A 25,387-nucleotide genomic window follows, 5' to 3' on the forward strand; every position below is an offset into this window, starting at 1 on the left:
AAATTTTCATGATGTAACCCCTTTCATTTTTTTCAGAAAATAGGAAATTTCTGAAAAAAATTTTTTTAGTCCGGATATAGCTGAAAAGATTCTCCTGTTGATGCCGATCAAGAATATATATGATTTATAGGGTCGGAAATGACTCCTTCACTTTCTTTTAAGCTTCTGACTGAAGGTGCAATACCATTTTTTAGTCGGAATTAACTATATTTTTATATGCAAATTTTATAACAAATCAAAATTTAAAAATCTCATAACTAAGCCAAAAATGCATTAATTTCAATTCGGAAAGCGGTCTTATGTTAATTTTTAGCAGGTTAATAAAACTGCCTAAAATTTATAGGGTCGGAAGTGACTCCTTCACTTTCTTTTAAGCTTCTGACTGAAGGTGCAATACCATTTTTTAGTCGGAATTAACTATATTTTTATATGCAAATTTTACGACAAATCAAAATTTAAAAATCTCATAACTAAGCCAAAAATGCATTAATTTTAATTCGGAAAGCGTTTGTATGTTAATTTTTAATAAAAATTTTTAATAAAAATGTTAATTTTAGCCAAAAATGCATTAATTTCAATTCGGAAAGCGGTCTTATGTTAATTTTTAGCAGGTTAATAAAACTGCCTAAGATTTATAGGGTCGGAAGTGACTCCTTCACTTTCTTTTAAGCTTCTGACTGAAGGTGCAATACCATTTTTTAGTCGGAATTAACTATATTTTTATATGCAAATTTTACGACAAATCAAAATTTAAAAATCTCATAACTAAGCCAAAAATGCATTAATTTCAATTCGGAAAGCGGTCTTATGTTAATTTTTAGCAGGTTAATAAAACTGCCTAAGATTTATAGGGTCGGAAGTGACTCCTTCACTTTCTTTTAAGCTTCTGACTGAAGGTGCAATACCATTTTTTAGTCGGAATTAACTATATTTTTATATGCAAATTTTACGACAAATCAAAATTTAAAAATCTCATAACTAAGCCAAAAATGCATTAATTTCAATTCGGAAAGCGTTCGTATGTTAATTTTTAGCAGGTTAATAAAACTGCCTAAGATTTATAGGGTCGGAAGTGACTCCTTCACTTTCTTTTAAGCTTCTGACTGAAGGTGCAATACCATTTTTTAGTCGAAAATAACTATATTTTTATATGCAAATTTTACGACAAATCAAAATTTAAAAATCTCATAACTGAGCCAAAAATGCATTAATTTCAATTCGGAAAGCGGTCGTATGTTCAGTTTTAGCAGGATAATTAAACTGCATACTCCATTTAAAATGTGAATTTTTGGCCGATTTTCGCAAATTTTCATGATGTAACCCCTTTCATTTTTTTCAGAAAATAGGAAATTTCTGAAAAAAATTTTTTTAGTCCGGATATAGCTGAAAAGATTCTCCAGTTGATGCCGATCAAGAATATATATGATTTATAGGGTCGGAAATGACTCCTTCACTTTCTTTTAAGCTTCTGACTGAAGGGGCAATACCATTAAACTACATTTTTATATGAAATTTTTTTGGCAAATCAAAATTTAAAAAATTCGTAACTAAGCCAAAAATGCATTAATTTCAATTCGGAAAGCGGTCTTATGTTAATTTTTAGCAGGTTAATAAAACTGCCTAAGATTTATAGGGTCGGAAGTGACTCCTTCACTTTCTTTTAAGCTTCTGACTGAAGGTGCAATACCATTTTTTAGTCGGAATTAACTATATTTTTATATGCAAATTTTACGACAAATCAAAATTTAAAAATCTCATAACTAAGCCAAAAATGCATTAATTTCAATTCGGAAAGCGTTTGTATGTTAATTTTTAGCAGGTTAATAAAACTGCCTAAGATTTATAGGGTCGGCAGTGACTCCTTCACTTTCTTTTAAGCTTCTGACTGAAGGTGCAATACCATTTTTTAGTCGGAATTAACTATATTTTTATATGCAAATTTTACGACAAATCAAAATTTAAAAATCTCATAACTGAGCCAAAATAGCATTAATTTTAATTCGGAAAGCGGTCGGATGTTCAGTTTTAGCAGGATAATTAAACTGCATACTCCATTTAAAATGTGAATTTTTGTCAGATTTTCGCAAATTTTCATGATGTAACCCCTTTCATTTTTTTCAGAAAATGGGAAATTTCTGAAAAAAAATTTGTTCGCTCGGATGTAGCTAGAAAGATTCGCCTGTTGATGCTGATCAAGAATATATATGATTTATAGGGTCGAAAATGACTCCTTCACTTTCTTTTAAGCTTCTGACTGAAGGTGCAATACCATTTTTTAGTCGGAATTAACTATATTTTTATATGCAAATTTTATAACAAATCAAAATTTAAAAATCTCATAACTAAGCCAAAAATGCATTAATTTCAATTCGGAAAGCGGTCTTATGTTAATTTTTAGCAGGTTAATAAAACTGCCTAAAATTTATAGGGTCGGAAGTGACTCCTTCACTTTCTTTTAAGCTTCTGACTGAAGGTGCAATACCATTTTTTAGTCGAAAATAACTATATTTTTATATGCAAATTTTACGACAAATCAAAATTTAAAAATCTCATAACTGAGCCAAAAATGCATTAATTTCAATTCGGAAAGCGGTCGTATGTTCAGTTTTAGCAGGATAATTAAACTGCATACTCCATTTAAAATGTGAATTTTTGGCCGATTTTCGCAAATTTTCATGATGTAACCCCTTTCATTTTTTTCAGAAAATAGGAAATTTCTGAAAAAAATTTTTTTAGTCCGGATATAGCTGAAAAGATTCTCCAGTTGATGCCGATCAAGAATATACATGATTTATAGGGTCGGAAATGACTCCTTCACTTTCTTTTAAGCTTCTGACTGAAGGGGCAATACCATTAAACTACATTTTTATATGAAATTTTTTTGGCAAATCAAAATTTAAAAAATTCGTAACTAAGCCAAAAATGCATTAATTTCAATTCGGAAAGCGGTCTTATGTTAATTTTTAGCAGGTTAATAAAACTGCCTAAGATTTATAGGGTCGGAAGTGACTCCTTCACTTTCTTTTAAGCTTCTGACTGAAGGTGCAATACCATTTTTTAGTCGGAATTAACTATATTTTTATATGCAAATTTTACGACAAATCAAAATTTAAAAATCTCATAACTAAGCCAAAAATGCATTAATTTCAATTCGGAAAGCGTTTGTATGTTAATTTTTAGCAGGTTAATAAAACTGCCTAAGATTTATAGGGTCGGCAGTGACTCCTTCACTTTCTTTTAAGCTTCTGACTGAAGGTGCAATACCATTTTTTAGTCGGAATTAACTATATTTTTATATGCAAATTTTACGACAAATCAAAATTTAAAAATCTCATAACTGAGCCAAAATAGCATTAATTTTAATTCGGAAAGCGGTCGGATGTTCAGTTTTAGCAGGATAATTAAACTGCATACTCCATTTAAAATGTGAATTTTTGTCAGATTTTCGCAAATTTTCATGATGTAACCCCTTTCATTTTTTTCAGAAAATAGGAAATTTCTGAAAAAAAATTTGTTCGCTCGGATGTAGCTAGAAAGATTCGCCTGTTGATGCTGATCAAGAATATATATGATTTATAGGGTCGGAAATGACTCCTTCACTTTCTTTTAAGCTTCTGACTGAAGGTGCAATACCATTTTTTAGTCGAAATTAACTATATTTTTATATGCAAATTTTACGACAAATCAAAATTTAAAAATCTCATAACTGAGCCAAAAATGCATTAATTTCAATTCGGAAAGCGGTCTTATGTTAATTTTTAGCAGGTTAATAAAACTGCCTAAGATTTATAGGGTCGGAAGTGACTCCTTCACTTTCTTTTAAGCTTCTGACTGAAGGTGCAATACCATTTTTTAGTCGAAAATAACTATATTTTTATATGCAAATTTTACGACAAATCAAAATTTAAAAATCTCATAACTGAGCCAAAAATGCATTAATTTCAATTCGGAAAGCGGTCGTATGTTCAGTTTTAGCAGGATAATTAAACTGCATACTCCATTTAAAATGTGAATTTTTGGCCGATTTTCGCAAATTTTCATGATGTAACCCCTTTCATTTTTTTCAGAAAATAGGAAATTTCTGAAAAAAATTTTTTTAGTCCGGATATAGCTGAAAAGATTCTCCAGTTGATGCCGATCAAGAATATATATGATTTATAGGGTCGGAAATGACTCCTTCACTTTCTTTTAAGCTTCTGACTGAAGGGGCAATACCATTAAACTACATTTTTATATGAAATTTTTTTGGCAAATCAAAATTTAAAAAATTCGTAACTAAGCCAAAAATGCATTAATTTCAATTCGGAAAGCGGTCTTATGTTAATTTTTAGCAGGTTAATAAAACTGCCTAAGATTTATAGGGTCGGAAGTGACTCCTTCACTTTCTTTTAAGCTTCTGACTGAAGGTGCAATACCATTTTTTAGTCGGAATAAACTATATTTTTATATGCAAATTTTACGACAAATCAAAATTTAAAAATCTCATAACTAAGCCAAAAATGCATTAATTTCAATTCGGAAAGCGTTTGTATGTTAATTTTTAGCAGGTTAATAAAACTGCCTAAGATTTATAGGGTCGGCAGTGACTCCTTCACTTTCTTTTAAGCTTCTGACTGAAGGTGCAATACCATTTTTTAGTCGGAATTAACTATATTTTTATATGCAAATTTTACGACAAATCAAAATTTAAAAATCTCATAACTGAGCCAAAATAGCATTAATTTTAATTCGGAAAGCGGTCGGATGTTCAGTTTTAGCAGGATAATTAAACTGCATACTCCATTTAAAATGTGAATTTTTGGCGAATTTCGCAAATTTTCATGATGTAACCCCTTTCATTTTTTTCAGAAAATGGTAAATTTCAGAAAAAAATTTTTTAGTCCGGATATAGCTGAAAACATTCGCCTTTTGATGCTGATCAAGAATATATATGATTTATAGGGTCGGAAATGACTCCTTCACTTTCTTTTAAGCTTCTGACTGAAGGGGCAATACCATTAAACTACATTTTTATATGAAATTTTTTTGGCAAATCAAAATTTAAAAAATTCGTAACTGAGCCAAAAATGCATTAATTTCAATTCGGAAAGCGGTCTTATGTTAATTTTTAGCAGGTTAATAAAACTGCCTAAGATTTATAGGGTCGGAAGTGACTCCTTCACTTTCTTTTAAGCTTCTGACTGAAGGTGCAATACCATTTTTAGTCGGAATTAACTATATTTTTATATGAAATTTTATGACAAATCAAAATTTAAAAATCTCGTAACTAAGCCAAAAATGCATTAATTTCAATTCGGAAAGCGTTTGTATGTTAATTTTTAGCAGGTTAATAAAACTGCCTAAGATTTATAGGGTCGGAAGTGACTCCTTCACTTTCTTTTAAGCTTCTGACTGAAGGTGCAATACCATTTTTAGTCGGAATAACTATATTTTTATATGCAAATTTTACGACAAATCAAAATTTAAAAATCTCGTAACTGAGCCAAAAATGCATTAATTTCAATTCGGAAAGCGGTCGTATGTTCAGTTTTAGCAGGATAATAAAACTGCATACTCTATTTAAAATGTGAATTTTTGTCCGATTTTCGCAAATTTTCATGATGTAACCCCTTTTCATTTTTTTCAGAAAATAGGAAATTTCTGAAAAAAAATTTTTTCAGTCCGGATATAGCTGGAAAGATTCTCCTGTTGATGCTGATCAAGAATATACTATGATTTATAGGGTCGGAAATGACTCCTTCACTTTCTTTTAAGCTTCTGACTGAAGGGGCAATACCATTAAACTACATTTTTATATGAAATTTTTTTGGCAAATCAAAATTTAAAAAATTCGTAACTGAGCCAAAAATGCATTAATTTCAATTCGGAAAGCGGTCTTATGTTAATTTTTAGCAGGTTAATAAAACTGCCTAAGATTTATTGGGTCGGAAGTGACTCCTTCACTTTCTTTTAAGCTTCTGACTGAAGGTGCAATACCATTAAACTATATTTTTATATGAAAATTTTACGACAAATCAAAATTTAAAAAAATCGTAACTAAGCCAAAAATGCATTAATTTCAATTCGGAAAGCGGTCTGTATGTTAATTTTTAGCAGGTTAATAAAACTGCCTAAGATTTATTGGGTCGGAAGTGACTCCTTCACTTTCTTTTAAGCTTCTGACTGAAGGTGCAATACCATTAAACTACATTTTTATATGACATTTTTTTGGCAAATCAAAATTTAAAAAAATCGTAACTAAGCCAAAAATGCATTAATTTCAATTCGGAAAGCGTTTGTATGTTAATTTTTAGCAGGTTTATAAAACTGCCTAAGATTTATTGGGTCGGAAGTGACTCCTTCACTTTCTTTTAAGCTTCTGACTGAAGGTGCAATACCATTAAACTACATTTTTATATGACATTTTTTTGGCAAATCAAAATTTAAAAAAATCGTAACTAAGCCAAAAATGCATTAATTTCAATTCGGAAAGCGGTCTTATGTTAATTTTTAGCAGGTTAATAAAACTGCCTAAGATTTATTGGGTCGGAAGTGACTCCTTCACTTTCTTTTAAGCTTCTGACTGAAGGTGCAATACCATTAAACTACATTTTTATATGACATTTTTTTGGCAAATCAAAATTTAAAAAAATCGTAACTAAGCCAAAAATGCATTAATTTCAATTCGGAAAGCGGTCGTATGTTCAATTTTAGCAGGTAAATAAAACTGCCTACTCCTTCACTTTCTTTTAAGCTTCTGACTGAAGGTGCAATACCATTTTTTAGTCGGAATTAACTATATTTTTATATGCAAATTTTACGACAAATGAAAATTTAAAAATCTCATAACTAAGCCAAAAATGCATTAATTTCAATTCGGAAAGCGTTTGTATGTTAATTTTTAGCAGGATAATTAAACTGCATACTCCATTTAAATTGTGAATTTTTCGCCAATTTTCGCAAATTTTCATGATGTAACCCCTTTCATTTTTTTCAGAAAATGGGAAATTTCAGAAAAATTTTTTTTAGTCCGGATATAGCTGAAAAGATTCTCCTGTTGATGCCGATCAAGAATATATATGATTTATAGGGTCGAAAATGACTCCTTCACTTTCTTTTAAGCTTCTGACTGAAGGTGCAATACCATTTTTTAGTCGGAATTAACTATATTTTTATATGCAAATTTTACGACAAATCAAAATTTAAAAATCTCATTACTAAGCCAAAAATGCATTAATTTTAATTCGGAAAGCGGTCGGATGTTCAGTTTTAGCAGGATAATTAAACTGCATACTCCATTTAAAATGTGAATTTTTGGCGAATTTCGCAAATTTTCATGATGTAACCCCTTTCATTTTTTTCAGAAAATGGGAAATTTCTGAAAAAATTTTTTTTCGCCCGGATGTAGATAGAAAGATTCGCCTGTTGATGCTGATCAAGAATATATATGATTTATAGGGTCGGAAATGACTCCTTCACTTTCTTTTAAGCTTCTGACTGAAGGGGCAATACCATTAAACTACATTTTTATATGAAATTTTTTTGGCAAATCAAAATTTAAAAAATTCGTAACTAAGCCAAAAATGCATTAATTTCAATTCGGAAAGCGGTCTTATGTTAATTTTTAGCAGGTTAATAAAACTGCCTAAGATTTATAGGGTCGGAAGTGACTCCTTCACTTTCTTTTAAGCTTCTGACTGAAGGTGCAATACCATTTTTTAGTCGGAATTAACTATATTTTTATATGCAAATTTTACGACAAATCAAAATTTAAAAATCTCATAACTAAGCCAAAAATGCATTAATTTCAATTCGGAAAGCGTTTGTATGTTAATTTTTAGCAGGTTAATAAAACTGCATACTCCATTTAAAAAGTGAATTTTTGTCAGATTTTCGCAAATTTTCATGATGTAACAACCCCTTTCATTTTTTTCAGAAAATGGGAAGTTTCTGAAAAAAAATTTTTTCGCCCGGATGTAGCTACAAAGATTCGCCTGTTGATGCTGACCAAGAATATATATGATTTATAGGGTCGGAAATGATTCCTTCACTTTCTTTTAAGCTTCTGACTGAAGGGGCAATACCATTAAACTACATTTTTATATGAAATTTTTTTGGCAAATCAAAATTTAAAAAATTCGTAACTAAGCCAAAAATGCATTAATTTCAATTCGGAAAGCGGTCTTATGTTAATTTTTAGCAGGTTAATAAAACTGCCTAAGATTTATAGGGTCGGAAGTGACTCCTTCACTTTCTTTTAAGCTTCTGACTGAAGGTGCAAAACCATTTTTTAGTCGGAATTAACTATATTTTTATATGCAAATTTTACGACAAATCAAAATTTAACAAGAAAGGAAGCTAACTTCGGCACGCCGAAGTTTATATACCCTTGCAGATAGAACTTCTATGAATAGGAATCCATACAATATAAATTATATATATTTGTGTTAAAAAACAATGAAGCAATACCTGCTTTCATTTCATTCACCTATACAAATTATATTTGCAGTTTTACATTCACAGATTTGCATTTTTCCTCTACATCAAACGATCGTTTGTATGGCACCTATATGATATAGTCGTCCGATTTTTATGAAATTTTCCACAAAATTTTAGACTTATATAAAATGGCTATACCTCAAATTTGATGAAAATCAGCTGAAAACTAAAAAAGTTATAAATTTAATTGTATTAATTTCTCGATCGTTCCTATGGGAGCTATATGATATAGTCGTCCGATTTTCATAAAATTTTACACAAAATTTTAGAATAATATGAAATGGCTATATTTCAAATTTGACTAAATTCTGTTGAAAACTAAAAATGTTATCGCCACCGCGATTGTCAGTCTTCCGACAACAGCCTCCGCCATTCTCATTCCTCTCAAATTTCTCGATCGTTCCTATGGGAGCTATATGATATATTAGCCCGATTTTCATAAAATTTTACACAAAATTGTAGAATAATATGAAACGGCTATATCTTAAATTTGATGAAAATCTGTTGAAAACTGAAAATGTTATACTTATTAATTGAATTAATTTCTCGAGCGTTCCTATGGGAGCTATATGATATAGTAGTCCGATTTTCATCAAATTTTACACAAAATTGTAGAATAATATGAAATAGCTATATCTCAAATTTGATCAAATTCTGTTGAAAACTAAAAATTTTATAATTTTTTTTGTAAAACTTTTCCGATCATTCCTATGACAGCTATATGATATAGTCGTCCGATCCGGCCCGTTCCGACATATATACGAGTGAGAGTATATAGAAGACTAACTGCAAAGTTTCATTCAGATAGCTTCAAAACTGAGAGACTAGTTTGCGTAGAAACGGACAGACGGACAGACGGACATGGCTAGATCGACTCGGCTGTTGATCCTGATCAAGAATATATATACTTTATATAGTCGGAGGTGCCTCCTTCACTGCGTTGCAAACTTCTGACTGAAATTATAATACCCTGCAAGGGTATAAAAATCTCATAACTAAGCCAAAAATGCATTAATTTCAATTCGGAAAGCGGTCGTATGTTCAGTTTTAGCAGGATAATTAAACTGCATACTCTATTTAAAATGTGAATTTTCATTTAAAATGGAACAAATGTTGCCAATTTTTGACAATTTTTAGCAATTTTAACTATGTAACCCCTTATAAAATTTGGAAAAAGTTGGCGAAAGATTATTATTATTATTTTATTATTGTATTCTTAAAATACAAAAACTAAGTACAAAAGGCGGTAATTTTAATTCAGAAAGCTTTCTTGTGTTGTAAATTTTCTGTTAACTTTTCATTAATTGAGTACACTTTTTAATTAAATTTTTTTGTTCAATATTTTACTAATTTTATTGATTTCAATGGCGATGCTAAATAAATATGACTTATTTTTCTTATGATTGTCAATTTAATAAATAAAAAAATTCCACAAACATTTCCTATTTAGCATTCTAAGCATTCAGCAGCTTATTGGCAACGTTGCACTCGGAGTTCTCCAGGATATTCCCGCAGCAGGACCAGTGCCGCCGACCGGGATGGCCAGCATGTCCATGCCCACAGCCACTGTAACCCGGCATGCGCCCCTCGCATGAGCACTTGACACTTCGACTGCCCCTACCCGAGCAGAAGGAGCAGCAGTGATAGATCCCAGTGTGCGGACGCACTTGTCGCGCCTGAAAGGTAAAGGGGCTGCCCTTGATGGGACGCTCATTAATCGTGATTGTCAGAATCAACGATCCCTGGGCGTCAGGCGTAAAGAAGATGTTGTAGGTGCCATCACGGTTGTCTGATACTTCGACGGGCAGGAACTTTGAGTTAGAATCCTTATACTTGATCATGCAGTTGATCTCCAAACCTCCATGGCAAAGCGAAACACCATCGGCGTCCCTGGAGTGCAGCAAGAGATCTGCCTTTTTGTGGAGGCGCAGCTGGGAGAAGCCCTCCCATTGCAGGGTGCACAGACCGGGCTCCACCACCTGCATGGTGATGATACCATACAAGGGGATATCTCGCTGATCCTTGGTCGAAGGAGCTCGGATTTTGGGAAGGAAATGGAGTGAATCAGAGATCTGGAAAGAGTATTAGAATATTATAAAAATAACTATGAATAGGAATTATTTCTCCAACCTTGGGATCCACTGGCGGCTTGAACTGCTGGCAGAACTCCAAGCGCCTCAGCAGGATGCCAACAAAACTCAGGATCTCAACGTCAGCGCCAATTTCGAACAGCTCCTGACTGAAACGCACTGCCTCCATGGCCTGCTGCGTGCGTTTCTCTATAAATTTTCAGAATGTAGACTTAACTAAAACCCAAGCTTCAAGCTTACCCAAATCCAACTGCTGCTTGAGTACAACCTCGACCTTGGACTCTCTGGCCCTGCTGATCTGCTGCAGCAGAGTCCTCCTATGTACATCCAAGGCCTGCATGTAGCTCTGCATATACCGCTCCACCTGGCTCTGTATATCATCGCACCTGGCATTGATTCCTCGCGCGATCTCGTTTAATCTCTCTATGGAATGCTCTGCATATTGGCACAGAGGACGCGTCTGATCCGTAGCTTCCCTTAACTGTTTTCCCTGGTGAACAATGGCGCGCTGTATGGTCTCATGCCGATGGCCCTTATGGAGCAACACTAGGCAATCCGTGCAGGCCAACTGCCGGCATAGAGTGCAAAAGGCCTTGAGCTCGAAGTTGGTGTGGATGCCGCAGCGCAGGACCAGCTTGCTGCTATCCCCCAAGCCAAGTTGCTGCTGCTTCTGCTTCCGGGCTCGTCGCAATTCGAGGATGCTGCGCATCCGGTGATTGGCGGTGCTTCGTTGGCGCTCGTGTGCTTCCTTGCACAGAGTGCAGAGGTTCAGGGTGCAGCTGATGCAGTGATAAGTCGCCTGGTTAGGGATGAATTTCAATTATTCTATACATGTTTTCTATGGAGGAGGACCTACACTGATCTCCTCGGTGCACAGGGAGCACCAGACTCTCGCAATCACATCCTCTCCCGCCTGCAAACGCAGCAACTCGATCCTTCTAACCAACAGATAGTTCTGAGGCAACTGACGCACTCCGCCCAAGGGGAGATCCGTGGGATAGTTGCAGCTGTGACAACGAATGCAGCGGCTGGCCACTTCGCTAACAAAACTGCCCGTCATCCGAGTGCCAAAGGAGCTTGTCGTCGAGCGCTTGCCCTCGCTCTTGGACTGAAAAAAATGATCTTAGAAACTTTCTACTATCGTGAGTTTATAATCTTACCCGAATCACCAGGCGGTCCATGGACTTCTTTCTCCTAAGGCTTAAGCTTGCTCCTCGCTGTCTAGCTGGGGAAACAGTCGCCGTGAGCTCCAGGCTGGAACCACCTCCCATCTCCGACCGCAAGCTATAGCTGGAGGGATCCTCGCTGCGAGCCTGGTCCATTGGATCCCACATAGACTCCTCCTTGAAATTTTCACTAACCAGGCACTGCAGGCAGAAGGAGTGTAGGCAGTGCAGGGTCCTAGGATCGGTGTACACATCCAGACAGATGCCGCACTTCAGGTCGTCTGTAAAGGTCACCGTGTTCTCCGGCGGCGTACTCGGTCTCAAGGTGATGCTGGGCGAAGGCGAAGGGATTCCTCCGGGCGACGGACTCCTGACCAGTGGCGATGGCGCATCAAATATCTCTGGCCTTGGCGTAGCGTCCAAAAGAAGTCGCGGAAGCATTTCCAGCTTAGGTTGAACAGTGTCCGGCGTTGGAGGTGAAATTCTAAGCTCAGGAGATGCCTTCAAGCTCAGCAAGCGCTTCGGATGCAGCTGCTGCTGCTCCTTGGGCCTGATGGTCTGTGCCACTGTGGCATTGCTGGCCTGGCTGCTGCTGCTGCTGCACTGCACGGACACAGACGAGGCAGCACTAAGAATATTATCCAGCAAGGACTCCGGAGAGGTGGAACTACCACCACCGGCCAGGCTGCTGCTGGGTTCACTGCCACTGCCACTGTCCTGCGTCTGTCCAAGGGGATCCTCGGTGGTGGGCAGCGCTGTTGAAATGTTAGCTTGCCCCAAAGTCCGGGAGCGTCGAATGAAATGGGTAAATCCCAAGACTGGCAGCTTTGGTATGATGTTTGGCGAGGCTACCTCTGACTCCGAGGCCTCTCCCTTCGGTGCAATGGTAAATGTAAATAGTTGCGGAGCTGACTTTCGACGCACTGCGTCCGTGGAGGAGGCTGTCGCCTCTAGATTCTTCTGTGGAGCCTGCGTGGTCTTCCGCAGCATGATCTTGGCCGAGCTCAGCTTCAACTTGAGCTTGGCCTGGCCACCCAAGGGAGGTGGAGGAGCAACCGGCGGAGGTGCAATCACCTCGACATCCCCATGGATGTGTTTATAATCGATGGGCTGGCTCTTATTCTGGCTTCCGATGCTCGTCTTTCGCTTGAATGCTATCCTGGAGGGGCTGGCCTTGTTGCTCATTATGTCGCCAGCTTATGCAACAATCTCATCCAGCTCGGATCTTTGGGACAGCCGACCACGGAGCTCCCTCGCGTTGCAATTGGCACTGCAACTAAGACTGGGCTCTCGAACTAGCTGTTTGCGTCTAATCCAATTAGATTTCACGAATGGCGGAGAAGTGGTAAAAGTCTGACACTGACAATTGTGCAATTATCTGTTGTGGTTGCTCATTCTAAATAGTAGTTATTGATTGCCTCTCCTACCATCCATTCACCAGAATGATAAACAAATGACAGTAAAGTTCTATGGATTTATTTTGAGTATCATTTTTATTTAAGTTTTTTTAAATTATCAAATCAATTTTTGCTTTATCGACATTCTGGACTACTGCTCATTTTTTATATATTTTTGGAATCCAATCCTCTCAGAGCTGGAGTACTCGCAGTTTACCAGTTTACTGGTCCCATTTATAATGATATAGGGAATATTCAGAAGTACATAATTGCGGGAGCATTAAAAATTTAAATTTTTTTCAAGATACATATATATACACTTTGATTTTGTTATATAAAATGTAAATTTTACAATGCGAATTTTTTAAGCTTAGGTATGATCGGTTTTAGATTCGTGCCTATAATTCGATTGCAAAATTCTACATACTTGCATTTTCAGTTTCTCAAAGTTAGTTTTCCTTTTCTTTAAATTTAAACTCTACAGACTGTTTTTGTGTTTAGTTTAGACTAGCCTGAAACTTTAATAGCTAAACTTTTTAAAAAATGCTAATTCAGTTAGCTTAATATACCTGTTTTCGCTGACCTGCAATATGCTGACATTAATTGTTAATATGATATAACATTTGTATCACATTTTATATCATTGATGCCAAAAGCCTGTTCTAATATTAATATAATTTTGTTCATATCAATAAAAATATACATATTAAAAAGTTGTTTATAATATTTTCCTCTATACATGGCATATTCCCGCTTAAGTTCCGTTATTCGCGCCATTCGTTAACCGATCGAACGGTCAAGGCTCCCCTGACATAATCTACCAAAGATTACAACAACCAAAGCTCCCTCTCTTTTTGTCGCACCACCTCTTACCCACTCTCTGCTTCTCTCTCTTCACCTATTCCACTGTTACACTCTTACTCTCTCTTACTCTCTCCTCCCGCAGGCAAATCATATGGGTGGGAGAAGAAGCTTTTATACCCCGTAATCGTAAACTGTAAGGTGATGTTGGCTTCGTTAAAAGGTGGTTATTCAAAAATAAAACAATAAGAAAAATAAAAACGAACAAAAATATTAAAAGAATAAGAATATTGTAAGTGAAAGACTTTGAGCTAATTCTTCAAAAGCCTATATAGGCCACTTTAAATTCTAATAATAATAGGTATAATTAGGAAATAATTCAAAAATGCGCAGTGAGTTTAAATTTCCCATCGGTAACAACTTACCAAAAGGGGTATCTCTTAGTCGGCACACTCCACAGTAGGTTTCCCCTTGATTTCAGTCGAGCAGCTGGTGCTGGCCCAGTGCCTGGTATATTTGCGGCTCGCTCACACTCATCAGTTGGGAATCGGTTCGTGTTGTTGGTTCGGTTCGGACGTGGAATATATTTCGCTTTTTTGACTTGAAAGAATCGAATCGCCGCACAGAATACGCCGACAAAACTTTCCTTTCACTCTCGTTTTTCCAGCTCCGCGATTCACATTTTCGAGTTTTGTTTTTTGTTTTGTTTTTGATTACAAGAGTGTCGTGCTTGGAGAGAATTATTTAAAACATAAATTTCTCGATATTGAAAGAAATTCACACAATACAATAAGTTTAGCCAATTTTGTTAGTTTGCTGTTGCTAGCTGTTTATCGAGTTTTGCTTTCATCGCAATATTCGTAAGGGACGCACATTTTCCGATTTGCTTTGCTTTGCTGCTGCTCCAGTTCTGGAAGCCACCCCCGCCTCCGGTCTTTGGTAACACGGAATCGGTGAGTATATTCGCACCTTTCGCCGGTACTAGAATATGCAAAGCTATATGTTTAGTCACTGAGCAGGGAGAGTAGAGGAGGAGGCGGCATCTGAGTTACAAAGTCCAAGTCCAGGGCGATAATGCCCCTCGAGATATTGCGTAAAAGGTTGAAGTCCCAGTCGCCGCACTGAGATTGGATCGGATGGACTAACTCAGTAAACTGGAGCTCTGCAACTTTCTAATGTAATTCCATTTTGTAATACAGAGGTAAATCCTTCCTACACCGAAGATGCTTTTTTTAGCGTTTCCTTGTTTCAAAATCTTTTGTTTTAGATAGATTTAGATTTAGTTAGATTTTATAATAATTTGATATTTGTTTAATAACCCACTATTACGCTTAAAAAATATATAAATAATTGATTTGGATATTGGGCTGCCATCTGCTGATAAGACCTGACAATTCTCATGACTCCGCAGGGAGTCCTTTGCTATGGGTTTAGAGGCTAAAGTCTCTCCACCTTGTCAGATTAAACCCGAGGAACATTGATAGGGGAATGACCGAAACATGTGAATGGCGTTGATATAGAACATTTTATTTTGGGTTAATATACAACTAAACGACTTGAGATAATTGTTAATGGCATCACGATAAGCATTACTTTGGAACAGTCTGATCCCGAGCTCAGTTTAGGTTTATTACTCATTGAAGATAACCCACAGCAATAATCTCAGAGACTCAGTTATAAGTTAATTTCGCGCACTTGTTAACACAGATGGCTCCAAGATTGGGAATCTCAGTACCGGTTGTAATAGGTCCCGTTGCCCATATCAAACAACATTTCTTACCCAACTTTACGGCAGAGTCATAAAGATATTTTAAGTTAATGAGGACATAAAGTGCTACACTTTTTAGGGATGCAAATTACGGCAACGTTGTAAATATTTGAACATACTTTAATTTAATTTAATTTTGCAATTTGAAATAATACAGTTCTTCCCGTTCAGATGGAATCGATAACCCCTACGGAAAGCTACCGGTTCGGTAGCATCGACTACATTGTCTTCCTGGGCATGGTCGTGTTATCCACCGGCACCGGCATCTATTTCGGATGCATTAAGTGAGTCGCCCTTAAACCTTGATCCCGTCCCGATGCTATGCCAACTGAGTTGCGTTAATTATAGGAAGAGCAAGAAGCAGCTTGAGGAGACGGCACCCACATTACCCACCACCAACGGTACGCCACAGAGACGGAAGCATGATTTCGGATCGGAGAAGATGAGCGAGTATCTGCTGGGATCGCGCAATCTGAAAGTATTCCCAGTCGCTATGAGCCTGATAGCCAGGTGCGTTTTGTGGTGCATTATAATTCACCCCCTGTAATCACCATCTACTATCTCACCAGCTATATATCGGGCGTCACGATACTGGGCACCACCTCGGAAATCTACAATTATGGCACGCAATATTGGTTTATAGCCATAGCAATAGTGCTCCAAGGAATTGCCGTCTCCTATGTCTATATACCTGTGTTCGCGGCTCTTCAAGTGGGGTCTTCGTATGAGGTAGGACGTCATCCATAAACTACTTGAAACTGATTTCATTTATTTACAACTATAATTAGTTTATGGCTTTCTGGTCTAAGTATCTTAGTTATCGTGCTCTATAATAGAGAAATTGTTAGGTATCTAAGGTAGTTTTCCTGTCCTTTGTATTGTTTTTGATAAGACTCAGATACTACTTTCTTGAATATGTTTACTTCCTGCCCCTTTCACAGCACTCTCTTTCTCTCCTCGTTTGCCAATCAATGGAATCAAACGGATAGCGTAGTGAACATTTTAATTAACTGAGAACCGGCGGAGACCCCTTCCTCAAGTGGAATTTCTTGGACTTTGGTCTCGCCCACTTGTTGCGACATGGAACCGATATGATTAATTACAAAGTATTTTGGATCGGTTGCCACATGTCAAATGGGTTAGGGGGAATTAGTTGCCAGGAAATTGTAAAGTGACTTTTTTATTGCCATATCAATATTGATGTTATCAAGCCTGACGTTTTTTTTATTTTTCAGTACCTTGAGATGAGATTTCACTCTGGAATAAGAAGCATAGCATCGGTTATGTTTATTCTAGATGAGGTGAGACATTCTTTGTCTGCTAAATCTTTAAGCTTAAAAGTGAAAATAATACGTAACCTTGGCTTCATTACAGATCCTATTTCTTCCGTTTATCGTTTATGTGCCATCCATAGCTCTTAATCAAGGTAAGGCTTTACATATTTGGAATTCTGCTTATTTTATTTAAGTTTCTTGCTAATCTTGAGCTTATCTTTCAGTTTCAGGCATTAATATTCATGTGATTGCAGTAGTGATTGTTATCGTTTGTGTTTTCTACACCTTCGTGGTAAGTTTCACAGGCTTAAACTTTGTCCTTAATAATGTGTAAATGACACTTTTTAGGGAGGAATCAAGGCTGTAGTCCATACGGATGCCTGGCAAACGATGGTCATGTTTCTATCCGTTATGGCCGTGGCCGTCTTGGGCACCTACTATGCCAACGGACTGGACGTCCTGTTCGACGATGCGGCCAAAGGTGGACGGTTGATTTTTAACAATACAAATCCCTCGCCTTATGTTCGTCACACCGTTTGGAGTGTCCTCATCGGTGGCTTCTTCTATTGGACCTCGTTCAATGCTGTGAATCAGACCATGGTGCAGCGGTATATGTCACTGCCTTCGCTGAAGAAAGCACGTGCTTCGATGGCTATATTTACAATTGGCGTGACGGCCTTTGTCTCCGTTTGTTGTTACGTTGGACTGCTGATCTTTGAGATGTATAAGGACTGTGATCCTCTCAGTGCCGGAATGATAACGGTGAGTCAGTTATATATAATATAATACAGCCGTAGCTTAACCACCATATCATTTCAGCATGATGATCAACTCCTTCCGCTGTTTGTGATGCAGAGTGTGGGTCACATCTACGGAATGGCTGGTTTGTTTATAGCTGGGATATTCGGGGCTGCCTTGAGCTCACTTTCCGTGGTGCTAAACTCAACGTCCCTGGTCATTCTGGAGGATATCGTTCGGGGCTGCTTCAAGATGCAACCCAGTGAGAGGGCCTCTACCATTTTGGTCAAATCCACCATTATTGTGCTTGGCATCGTCGCCCTATCACTGGTCTTTGTCCTGGAGCAGCTGAGCGGAATCTTGAGCATTTGCACTTCAATGACAGCCATCGCAGCTGGAACCACTTTTGGCCTATTCACTCTGGGAATGCTCGTTCCCTGGGCCAATACTGTGGGCACTGCTGTGGGTGGCATTGCCAGTGCCTTGCTCGCCGGTTGGATATCCTTCGGCACGCAATTCACCATTGCTGCTGGAGAATTAAACTCTCAAAAGCTTCCCGTATCCGTGGAGGGATGTGTGGGCAATATCACGCTTCCCGAAAATATGTGGGTGGACGAGGAGCAGGTTTTTCCGCTGTATCGTCTGTCCTACCACTGGATAAATCCAATTGGTGTGGCCACGGTAATTGTAGTGGGAGCGTTGGTGTCCCTGGTGACCAAGCCCACGAACACCAAGACGCTCGATCCGGATCTAATATCGCCGGTGATTCATAGGTTAGTATTGTTTGGATATCTGTGGTATAGGGAATAATATACGGTTTATTTTTAGATTCCTTCCGAAGGAGTGCTTCGAGAGTCGCCATATCCATGCGCAGGCGCACAAAAACCTCTTGTAGTCAAGGGACTACCCTTACTTCCTGTGCCAAGCCAAAGGGAATTTAAGCACTTATATAAATATTCCACAGAACCCCTGCTTGTTGGTCTAGTTAGTAGCTGTAGCTTAATATAATTGTAGTCTAGTCTGTAGTCTATTGAAACCGAAGTACAGGAACCTATGAATCTGCGTAGGGTAATTATTGTATTATAACATTAGCTTTATTTAATGGTTCTGTTCTTATTCACGTCCTTATATCCACTTTCCAGCCTAAGTTGCAAGCATGATTCTTTGGCATTTGTTGTCGACAGCAAACTGTGTCTCATAACGTATTCCGTGTGACTTTAGAAGCATTTTGTCTGTGATAAATTCAATAAATATATCGTACACGATGTTTTGGCATGCTCTATGGAAAAAATAAAGCATTTTTAAGCGATGGCAAAGCAGACGGAGTGATATGACAACTGTCTGGATCTGGAATCTTTAATCTGGCTGTGTCTAGTCTCTAAACTATGCCCCATTCAGGCGTAAATCACAAAAGAGGATGCATTTTGTATACATTATCATTTAAGTTTTATACAACTAATTGTCCTTCCTAGGATCTGGGGAGATCTGGGCCTTCACGATGCACTGGCGCACCCGGAACGCAATGACAATGAGGCAGAGGATGCCAGCACTTAGGTAGCTGTTATAGACAAACTGCTGCGGTAGCATTTTGCACTTGGCAACCACGTAGTCGTCGGGTGTTATAGTAGCCTAACGAAATATTATTGGATTAGTCTTAGGTTACACTTTACCTTTCGTCTTGTACCCACCAGCATGAAACTAGGATTGACCTTGTTTCGCCAGCTAAAGGATGCCACCGTGTACTCGTTGATGCCCAATCGATTGACACTATGGCAATAGTGATGCGAGTGTCCCGCAAAGGCCAGTCTCGGTTTCAACAGGTCACCCAGCATGTCCGTGGCGTCCTTGGACAGAACGTGGAAGCGCTCCCGAAAGCCCTCTATGTAGGGAGCATCATGCTCCTGACACGCTGCGTCCGATACCCGGTATGTGGGGAAGTGCTGGAGCAGGATGGGCTGGCTATAGGGATGCCGCCGCGTACGGGCGCACTCCGCCTCCAGCGGATACTTCATGCAATGGAGGGTGCGCGAAATGTTCTTCAACTGATCCTCGGCCTGTGTACAGAACATACATCCATCCGCTTCCATTGCCATCGAGTTAATAAGGACAAAGTGAATCTGCTTGATGGTGTACAGGTTCACCAGCGAGTTGTTTAAATAGTTCTCGAAGCGCACCATAAAGAAGGGATGCATTCTGAAAGATTAATTGGGATCAATATTAGGATTCTTAAAGGGAATAGTTTGAATTTCATGCAGAGATTCTAACATGCAAGCGCTTTTCCGAATTGATCTCAAAAGTGGTATGTTTTAAAGAATTAATGCTACTTACTTATAGTGAAAGCCGACGTCGTGGTTACCCACAATGCTGATAAGCGGTATACCAGGCGGCAGGTGGAACATTTTCAGATACCGCCACACATACTCCTGAAATTGCTTATCGCTCACCATATCGCCCTCATCGAACAAATCGCCGAGGACAAAAACCACATCAGGCTGGAAGAGCCGCGACGCTGCCCGGAAAGCCCGCGTCATATGCCATTCCCGGTACAGCTTGTCCAGCCAGTGACCTCGATGTGGTCCCAGGAGATGTGGATCCGCTATAATCATAGCTCGCAGCGGATCGTCCACGTACTTCTTTCGCTTAATCTCTGGCCATTTGCACTTTTGCAAAACCACAAAGTCAGCCACATATTCGCAGAAGATCAGGGCACAGAGCACGATCACGAAGCAGGCGTACAGCCATCGCATCTTGATCTTGGTCAATATTTACTGTTATTATAACTCTTATTTTCTTGCAGAGCTGGGTTAAACAAGTTAATGTCTTAATCATATAAAGATATTTAGTCTCAAGTTCAAGGATATAGAAGGTAAATCTGTATTAACTTGTTCTTTGACCACATCTTCTGTTCATTAAGCACATTTTTGGGTCAATCACGATATTCAAAAAGAACAAAATAATAACTTTTGTTTACTATGGCTAATGGTACTACCACACCACGGTTATCGAAAAAATGCCAAGGGACTCGGAAGAATATAACAGAAAAATACCAAATCAATTTGGCAGTTTAATAAAAAAAATTGATTTTAATAAAATTAATTTTAATAAAATAAATAAATTAGTAAATTGAAGTGCTGAAATTAATTTTAACTTTTATTGTTATGATCTTCTTATTATAAGGTCCTTGGTATAAGACATTCGTGATTTATTAGAAAAAAACATAAGCGGTAAGTTTAAAAATTACATAAATATGACGAAAATTAAGTATGTTAGACATTTTGTTTTACGTTTTACGCCTTATAGCGAAAATAATATATATATATTTTTTTAAATAAAATTACGAGCTTTAGCTAATTTAGCGGATAGTTTATTCTGGAATATTGTTGCTTGTTCCCTAACAGCTATTTTAAAAGAGATCGTAGAAATAGTTCAGTCCCTGGCCCAGTTCCCAGATGGAAATTCCAGTGCCCAACTCCTGAGCCAGCTTGATGCGCTCATTAATGGAGTACAAAGTGGGATAGAAGACAATGTGGCGACCGTCTTCGTTTCTGAAGAGGAATATAATATTCAGGTCCTTATATATAATATACTCAGTTAAAAACTCACTTGACTTCAAAGAAATTCTCCACATCTCGCTCGTCATAGGTCAAGTGCTTCTTTACATGCTTGACCAGATCCAAATACTGGGAGAAGGTGATGGGTCCTCCGCCATCGGGCGTGTAATCATTCCCATACATATTCAAGCCCAGCAGAATCTTTGCTCGCTTCGCCTCCATATCTGAGCATCCTTGCGGAGCAATGGTCTCCACCGCCTTTCGCACAAAGTACAGAGGAGCATTAGCACCAGGACGCTGAACGCTAGAAAAGTCGTACGTCATTAGCGAGAAGGCGAAGATGTGCTTGTACAGCTTTTCCATGTGTTTCTCTCCGAAAAGATTGCCCGTGTCCTTGCGAAAGGGAGGAACGACCAAAATAAGACGCAGCTGCTGCTTCTGGAACTCTTTAGCTGAAGGGCAATAAAAAGAGGATGAGCAAGAGATTGTATATAACGATTAAGGAACAACCCACCCATTTGCAGGACCAAGGCGTAGAGGATGTTGTCATCTATACGACCTGCCAACTGCGACCACACTTCCAATACCAGCCCATCGAAACCATTATCCTTGCAGCACTTTATGAGCACGTCGTTGACCTTCGTCCTTTCTTGGGCATCGCTAAGCAGCAGCTTGATGTCGCGATCAGTAAAGTGATCGAATATAAAGCGGGGAAACACTGAAATTTACTTGGATTAGGGTCAGGGATTAACATTTATATCCGGCTTAAGATATACCCTTCACCGTCCGCTGATTATGCGCCAGTTTTCCCTTCCTGCGCACATCAGTCAGCCAGCCGGCATCAATGTCATGGGTTCCGGCCATGGCATAGCCATTGCCCTGCTTTACCACCTGCAGCCAGACGGGTGAAATGATATCGAACTTCTTTGCAAACATCTTGGCCACATCATAGCCGTGGGAGTTCCACTGCGAATTAAGTAAACAATGCAACGAATACATAAATACAATATGTGGCTTCCTACTCACCGGTGTCACATAGCCCAACGTAGTGCCATTGAAGCGCCTTAACCCCGTCTCCTTGAAGTACGCCCTGTGATTCGCCAGGATATCCTTGGCCAAGGGTTCTGGGCTCACCAGTCCCAGGTCGAAAACATCGTTGTCTTGGGGGCCACGCAGCACGTTCGCCTCCTTCGGTTTGCCCTTAGACTTCTGGCTATCGGGGGATAGTGTTCCGTGCACGTTCATCAGCTGAGGCAGGACAGCGAGGAGGAGCAGGTGCGCATTAAGCGAACGCATTTCGACAAAAGGATAATCAGGATCAAGACATAAATAGCACAAAAACAAATTGCATAGCTGTATAAAAAAAAAGCCGGCAGCAGTGTGACCATAACGAACTAAAGTGAATTAGCCGGCGAGTAAACTTCACGTAACGGTCAATTATCGCTCGATATTCAAAATTTAAATTAATTTAGTTGAAGGTAAAAAGAGTAAATGGGTTTCACAGTTACCTGTACCGCAAATGATTTAAAAAATCAATTATAAATTTAGAAGAGACATTTGTGACTATGACAAGTAGATATATTCATCATAAAAGCTTTGATGTATTAAAACCGGAGCGCTTCTTAATAGCATCCTTGTCACTTAATAGTGTTTTATTTATTATATTTTATCCTATGTGCGATTTACAATTATAGTATACTATATAATTATATAAATAAACTAAATTTTGTAAAGACGTAAATTTTGGGCGACGGCTCCGGCGACGACGGGGCTTCTGCGGTGGATACCCTGAACTATACTGGAAATCCTAGGCAAGGTTTTGTGACTGGAATTTTTATGAGGTTTGTTGAAACCCAATGAGTTGCCAGGATCAGCAGATATGCATATGTAAGTTTAAACAATTTGTTTGTAATAATCCTCAGCTTTTTACAGTATTAGGAAATTGTCGTTCGTAGGAATCTTTGTATTTCCAGTGGTATCATGTAGGAAACATCAAATATCTGTTTACATTTTTGGTTTTCTGTATTAGTTTCAGTATTATTATTATAGGAAAAAATTCGTGTATTTTGTTTCTGAATACATTTCCTAGTAAGGGCCAGGAAGATGAGCAACATGAGCGGCCTTTTCTTGAAGCCATGTAAGTTAAAGGACAAACTGAGTTTATGCCATGTCTCGACAGTGTACCCATCTTTCTTTAGTAGGGAGAAGCTATTACATTCGTGACTTAATTGCCTACACAGAGGATGATATTTTGATTAAAAAGCTGCACTTTTCCTCGGTGCCTCAGAAGGTATGGTATAGTACTGATATTGCCTGTGCTGATTGAGCCTGGTCTTAAACAATTCCCAAACATTTTTTCCCAGCTGACGGGAGACATTTTAATCACATATTTTAGCAATTTTGGCAGTGTCTTAGGAATTCGGGTGGTCAGGGACCCGAAGCACCCAGTACCATGTGTAAATGGCGATGTGTTGTTTGCCAACCCCAAGGATGCAGCCAAGTTAGACCTTTTATCCTAATTGCCAATTGATATTCCTAATCCCAACTATAATTCTAGAGCGTTGGAATTTCCCAGTCACTGTTTACACGGCAACCAATTTATTGTGAAGCCCAGCTATAGTTGGCTTCAGCCGGATGCCTATGGGAAGAAGCAGGAGCAGGATCAACCACAGGCAGCTCCCATTTTAAAGTTAAACAACGACTGCTGGGTTGAAATTATGAAGTTTCTTAAGCTGCGCGATAGGTTGCGCCTCGCCAGGACCTGCCACCGCTTCAGTGATATCTACCAAATGACTACCGCCAGGCAGTACACATCCGTGAACACGCGCCACTTCTTTAAAATGAATCAATGGGACATTGGAGACATTTGCCATTTGTGTAGCGGGGATATCCAGGACCTCTACAAAATGACTCTGTGGGATATTCGAGTCTTTTACCAGTTGACTGGCTGGCAGATACAGGACCTAGAGTGTTTGTTGCCCATGATGGAATCTGACGAACGCTTTGGCTTCATTCCGCTTTACTGTCGCAATCTGACTTCCCTTTACTTGGGGCGCAAAGTCTTGAGTAAGGACACCATGCTCTCCATGCCCACCACCATTGAAAAGTTGGATTTGGGAAAGTGCTTCCGTGTGCAGAACTTACCACAGATTATCAAGCACTTTACCGAACTGCGAAAACTTAATCTGGGGGAGGTCAGGGTCACAGATAAGGTGTGCCTAACTTTGGTCAACAAGAACTGTTGTCCAAAGCTGGAAATGCTGAGACTATCGCCAACCGAGAAAAGCAAATGCGAGGTCTTGGCACAACTTCCCAACCTCAAGAGACTGACCATAAGCTCGAAGAGCGACACAAATGTCACCGGAGCAGATCTCATCGATAAACTGGTGGAACACAAGGCAGAGCTGCTGGAATACCTAGAATTTGATTGTGCCAATCCTCTGCCCAAAGAGCAGCTATCCCAAATTGCCAAGTTAGTAGGTCTTCGCACACTGATTCTTCCCATTTGGTATGGGGTGAAGGAAGATGACTTAAAGAAGTTTGCCAGCCTCAAGAATTTGGAGCAAATATGCTTTAATTACAAGGGTAAAAGCGATGCTGCCATTCTTGACCTGTTCACAGCCTGTCCCAGGCTCAGCCACCTGAGTATCTTTGGCTACGGTCAGCCCACCAATGAGCTAATGCAGTGCGTAATTGACCAGGTGCGCCAAGAGCAGGCCAACAATAGTATGGAGCGAAAGATACCCATTGAAATGGGTCTGCCTTTTGACCTCACGACGCCAGAGGGTCCAGTTCATGGGTCCGAGGACATAATTAAAACCCAATTTAATTACTGGTGTAGCCTTTCAAATTTCCGTCCAGAGCGATGGTCGTAATCATTTAAATTTCTTCTAGAAAGAGTCATTGTTAATCGTTCGTGTTATATTATTTTGTTGGTTATTTGTTAAATTGTTCAATTTTGTGAAACTGTTGTATTATAATTAATTCTTGGTGTGGCAAATACTAACTTAGGATCTCAGGGTTTGCAGTACAAATTAATCAATAGCCTTGAATACAAGCACCAGACTCACAGAAACCTCACACTCATTACTTGTATTCATCGCACAGATTAGAAGCAGCATCAC

The 25,387-nt window shown here is 38.6% G+C and overlaps 5 protein-coding genes across 6 annotated transcripts; 2 read left to right on the forward strand and 3 right to left on the reverse strand.

The window, feature by feature from the left end:
- Positions 1-9,666: 9,666 nt before the first annotated feature.
- LOC110176861 (E3 ubiquitin-protein ligase TRIM45) lies at positions 9,667-14,453 on the reverse strand. The gene is made up of 5 exons (XM_020943335.2): positions 11,729-14,453; positions 11,425-11,676; positions 10,809-11,367; positions 10,609-10,757; positions 9,667-10,550 (listed from the first exon to the last, which is right to left on the reverse strand). The coding sequence occupies exons 1-5, from the start codon at positions 12,917-12,919 to the stop codon at positions 9,933-9,935; spliced, it is 2,769 nt and encodes a 922-aa protein (XP_020798994.2). The 5' UTR covers positions 12,920-14,453; the 3' UTR covers positions 9,667-9,932.
- On the forward strand, positions 14,411-19,007 carry SLC5A11 (Sodium/solute co-transporter-like 5A11). 2 transcript variants are annotated; one of them, XM_086830632.1, is made up of 11 exons: positions 14,435-14,885; positions 14,941-15,133; positions 15,872-15,984; positions 16,049-16,210; positions 16,270-16,429; positions 16,936-17,001; positions 17,075-17,126; positions 17,199-17,266; positions 17,323-17,736; positions 17,794-18,485; positions 18,541-19,007. In XM_086830632.1, the coding sequence occupies exons 3-11, from the start codon at positions 15,872-15,874 to the stop codon at positions 18,605-18,607; spliced, it is 1,794 nt and encodes a 597-aa protein (XP_086686758.1). In that variant the 5' UTR covers positions 14,435-14,885; positions 14,941-15,133; the 3' UTR covers positions 18,608-19,007. The 2 variants fall into 2 exon arrangements, with proteins under 2 accessions (XP_020799013.2, XP_086686758.1); XM_020943354.2 differs by lacking the exon at positions 14,941-15,133 and having other exon boundaries at positions 14,411-14,885.
- Positions 19,008-19,010: 3 nt separating this feature from the next.
- Positions 19,011-20,756, reverse strand: PGAP5 (Per1-like protein PGAP5). The gene is made up of 3 exons (XM_020943355.2): positions 20,041-20,756; positions 19,401-19,905; positions 19,011-19,341 (listed from the first exon to the last, which is right to left on the reverse strand). Exons 1-3 carry the CDS (start codon positions 20,457-20,459, stop codon positions 19,168-19,170), a joined length of 1,098 nt encoding a protein of 365 aa, XP_020799014.1. The 5' UTR covers positions 20,460-20,756; the 3' UTR covers positions 19,011-19,167.
- Positions 20,757-21,054: 298 nt separating this feature from the next.
- On the reverse strand, positions 21,055-22,990 carry LOC110176915 (chitinase domain-containing protein 1). The gene is made up of 5 exons (XM_020943406.2): positions 22,290-22,990; positions 22,040-22,229; positions 21,778-21,981; positions 21,316-21,715; positions 21,055-21,257 (listed from the first exon to the last, which is right to left on the reverse strand). The coding sequence occupies exons 1-5, from the start codon at positions 22,557-22,559 to the stop codon at positions 21,116-21,118; spliced, it is 1,206 nt and encodes a 401-aa protein (XP_020799065.2). The 5' UTR covers positions 22,560-22,990; the 3' UTR covers positions 21,055-21,115.
- A 206-nt stretch (positions 22,991-23,196) lies between these two features.
- On the forward strand, positions 23,197-25,229 carry LOC110176939 (uncharacterized). Its single transcript, XM_086830633.1, has 4 exons — positions 23,197-23,400; positions 23,462-23,553; positions 23,627-23,763; positions 23,821-25,229. The coding sequence occupies exons 1-4, from the start codon at positions 23,367-23,369 to the stop codon at positions 25,136-25,138; spliced, it is 1,581 nt and encodes a 526-aa protein (XP_086686759.1). The 5' UTR covers positions 23,197-23,366; the 3' UTR covers positions 25,139-25,229.
- The last annotated feature ends 158 nt before the right edge of the window (positions 25,230-25,387 follow it).

Source organism: Drosophila serrata, unplaced genomic scaffold, assembly GCF_035046125.1.
Source record: "Drosophila serrata isolate PLE 108 unplaced genomic scaffold, ASM3504612v1 contig_240, whole genome shotgun sequence".
NCBI classification, from domain to species: Eukaryota; Metazoa; Arthropoda; class Insecta; order Diptera; family Drosophilidae; genus Drosophila; species Drosophila serrata.

Bases quoted from the DNA above. Each gene is read 5' to 3' on its own strand.
- LOC110176861 (XM_020943335.2), bottom strand. From the start codon at position 12,919: ATGAGCAACAAGGCCAGCCCCTCCAGGATAGCATTCAAGCGAAAGACG. The intron at 11,368-11,424 runs GTAGGTCCTCCT...ATCCCTAACCAG, and splicing joins TGTGCACCGAGGAGATCAGT to GCGACTTATCACTGCATCAG. The intron at 10,551-10,608 runs GTTGGAGAAATA...TACTCTTTCCAG, and splicing joins AGCCGCCAGTGGATCCCAAG to ATCTCTGATTCACTCCATTT.
- SLC5A11 (XM_020943354.2), top strand. From the start codon at position 15,872: ATGGAATCGATAACCCCTACGGAAAGCTACCGGTTCGGTAGCATCGAC. The intron at 17,002-17,074 runs GTGAGACATTCT...GCTTCATTACAG, and splicing joins TTATGTTTATTCTAGATGAG to ATCCTATTTCTTCCGTTTAT. The intron at 17,737-17,793 runs GTGAGTCAGTTA...ATATCATTTCAG, and splicing joins TCAGTGCCGGAATGATAACG to CATGATGATCAACTCCTTCC.
- PGAP5 (XM_020943355.2), bottom strand. From the start codon at position 20,459: ATGCGATGGCTGTACGCCTGCTTCGTGATCGTGCTCTGTGCCCTGATC. The intron at 19,906-20,040 runs GTAAGTAGCATT...TTAATCTTTCAG, and splicing joins GACGTCGGCTTTCACTATAA to AATGCATCCCTTCTTTATGG. The intron at 19,342-19,400 runs GTGGGTACAAGA...ATATTTCGTTAG, and splicing joins TCAATCCTAGTTTCATGCTG to GCTACTATAACACCCGACGA.
- LOC110176915 (XM_020943406.2), bottom strand. From the start codon at position 22,559: ATGCGTTCGCTTAATGCGCACCTGCTCCTCCTCGCTGTCCTGCCTCAG. The intron at 21,982-22,039 runs GTATATCTTAAG...AGTAAATTTCAG, and splicing joins TAATCAGCGGACGGTGAAGG to TGTTTCCCCGCTTTATATTC. The intron at 21,716-21,777 runs GTGGGTTGTTCC...ATTGCCCTTCAG, and splicing joins CGCCTTGGTCCTGCAAATGG to CTAAAGAGTTCCAGAAGCAG.
- LOC110176939 (XM_086830633.1), top strand. From the start codon at position 23,367: ATGAGCAACATGAGCGGCCTTTTCTTGAAGCCAT. The intron at 23,401-23,461 runs GTAAGTTAAAGG...ATCTTTCTTTAG, and splicing joins CGGCCTTTTCTTGAAGCCAT to TAGGGAGAAGCTATTACATT. The intron at 23,554-23,626 runs GTATGGTATAGT...ATTTTTTCCCAG, and splicing joins TTTCCTCGGTGCCTCAGAAG to CTGACGGGAGACATTTTAAT.